Source organism: Gracilinanus agilis, chromosome 5 (assembly GCF_016433145.1).
Source record: "Gracilinanus agilis isolate LMUSP501 chromosome 5, AgileGrace, whole genome shotgun sequence".
Classification (NCBI taxonomy): domain Eukaryota; kingdom Metazoa; phylum Chordata; class Mammalia; order Didelphimorphia; family Didelphidae; genus Gracilinanus; species Gracilinanus agilis.
Window position 1 is genome coordinate 286,320,327 of NC_058134.1, and position 1,437 is coordinate 286,321,763.

The following is a 1,437-nucleotide window of genomic DNA, read 5'->3' on the forward strand; positions in this document are numbered from 1 at the left end:
TAATAAACATTATCAAACAGCTTCTGTGTCCAGGGCACTGGGTTCACAAGAAAAAAAAGGCAACCCAGAGCCTTTATAGAGCATTTGGGGGTGGGCAGAGCAATATATACCCAGGGGGAGAGAGAGAGAGCTTTCTGCATACGGATATCTATAGATAATAGATAATTACATGTATGTCTATTATACATGGACATGGACATACGTGTACATACACACGTTTAGAATCTGAAATAAAACCGCCCCCCTCCTCCCACCGTCGGTTCTCCTGCTGGGAAGGGAGAAATCTGAAATTCCCAGATGGAAAGATGCTCTGCTCTTTGGGGGGGGGGGGGAGTTCTGACCCTCCCAGAAGCCTCAGGTCTAGAGAAGCTTGGCCTCTGTGCCGTTCCAGCACCTAGAACGCCTGGGTCCCCACCCTAGCTGGCTTGGACTCAGGCATCTGGTGGCCCCGGAAGGCAAAGAGGGAATCCCAGCTGGCCCGCGGCCAGGGGTTCCCCTGGTCGCGGCAGCCCGAGGCCTCGTCCTCAGGGAGGTGAGAAGGGCGGTCCCTGAATGGGGCTAAGCAGGTTAGAGGGGGTTCAGGCTCCCTCCACCCTCCCGAGGTGCTTCCTTTCCTCTTTAGGAAATTCTCCTCTCTCTTTTTCCAACTCTTTTCCTGTGCGTTTACGTTCTTCTTCTGGCGGGGAGGGGAGGAGGAGGGGGGAGGGGGAGAAGGCGGAGGAGAAGGGGGGAAGTGAGGGGGAAGCAAGAAAGGGGAGGGGGAAGATCCCAAACCAGCCCAGTGGAACCCAGTCCAGCCCAGACCAGCTCCACTGGGTGGCTCAGGGCACAGGGGAGCAAAGAGGAACCCCACCTCTCCGGGGTGGGGGGCGTGGGCTCTGCGTTCCAAGGACCCAGGAATGCCCCCCTCCCCGCCCCCCCGGCCGGCTGGGGGAGGGCTCAGCCTGGAGTTTGGCAAACTCCTCCCCGAGTTGAGTCATTCGTCTCGGGGAGGTTTAGGAAGCGGCTCCGGGTCGGTGGCCCCAGGACAGGGAAGACTGGGCGCTATGGGGAGCTGGACTCCTGGGTTCCTGTTACCCACTGGGCTGTTCTGCTCCGGCCCTCGGGCCCGGCACCGGCTCCCGCCGCCGCTCCGGCAGCAGCCGCCGCCACCGCCGCCGCTGCTGCTGCAACTGCTGCTGCTGCTGCCGCTGCTGCAGTCTGGAGTCGGGGGCTTCAACTTGGACGGGGAGGCCCCGGCCGTGCTCGCCGGTCCCCCGGGCTCCTTCTTCGGCTTCTCGGTGGAGTTCTACCGGCCGGGGGCCGAAGGGTGAGTGGGGCAGAGGCTTGGCGCCCGGGACCGCTCGGAGAACGGGGTGCGAGGAGTTTGGAGAGGCCAGAGCTGCGATGAGGCGGTGGAGTGCGGGGGGGGAGGGGGGCTAGCAGGGTTGGGCTTGG

At 62.3% G+C, this 1,437-nt stretch overlaps 1 protein-coding gene across 1 annotated transcript in view; it reads left to right on the forward strand.

Annotated features, from left to right (window-relative positions):
* The first annotated feature begins 899 nt into the window (after nt 1-899).
* ITGA5 (integrin subunit alpha 5) overlaps nt 900-1,437 on the forward strand; it is a 32,532-nt gene continuing 31,994 nt past the window's right edge. Inside the window, exon 1 of the mRNA XM_044677857.1 lies at nt 900-1,309. Coding sequence (XP_044533792.1) covers nt 900-1,309 — 410 coding nt within the window. The remainder of the gene's footprint in view (nt 1,310-1,437) is intronic.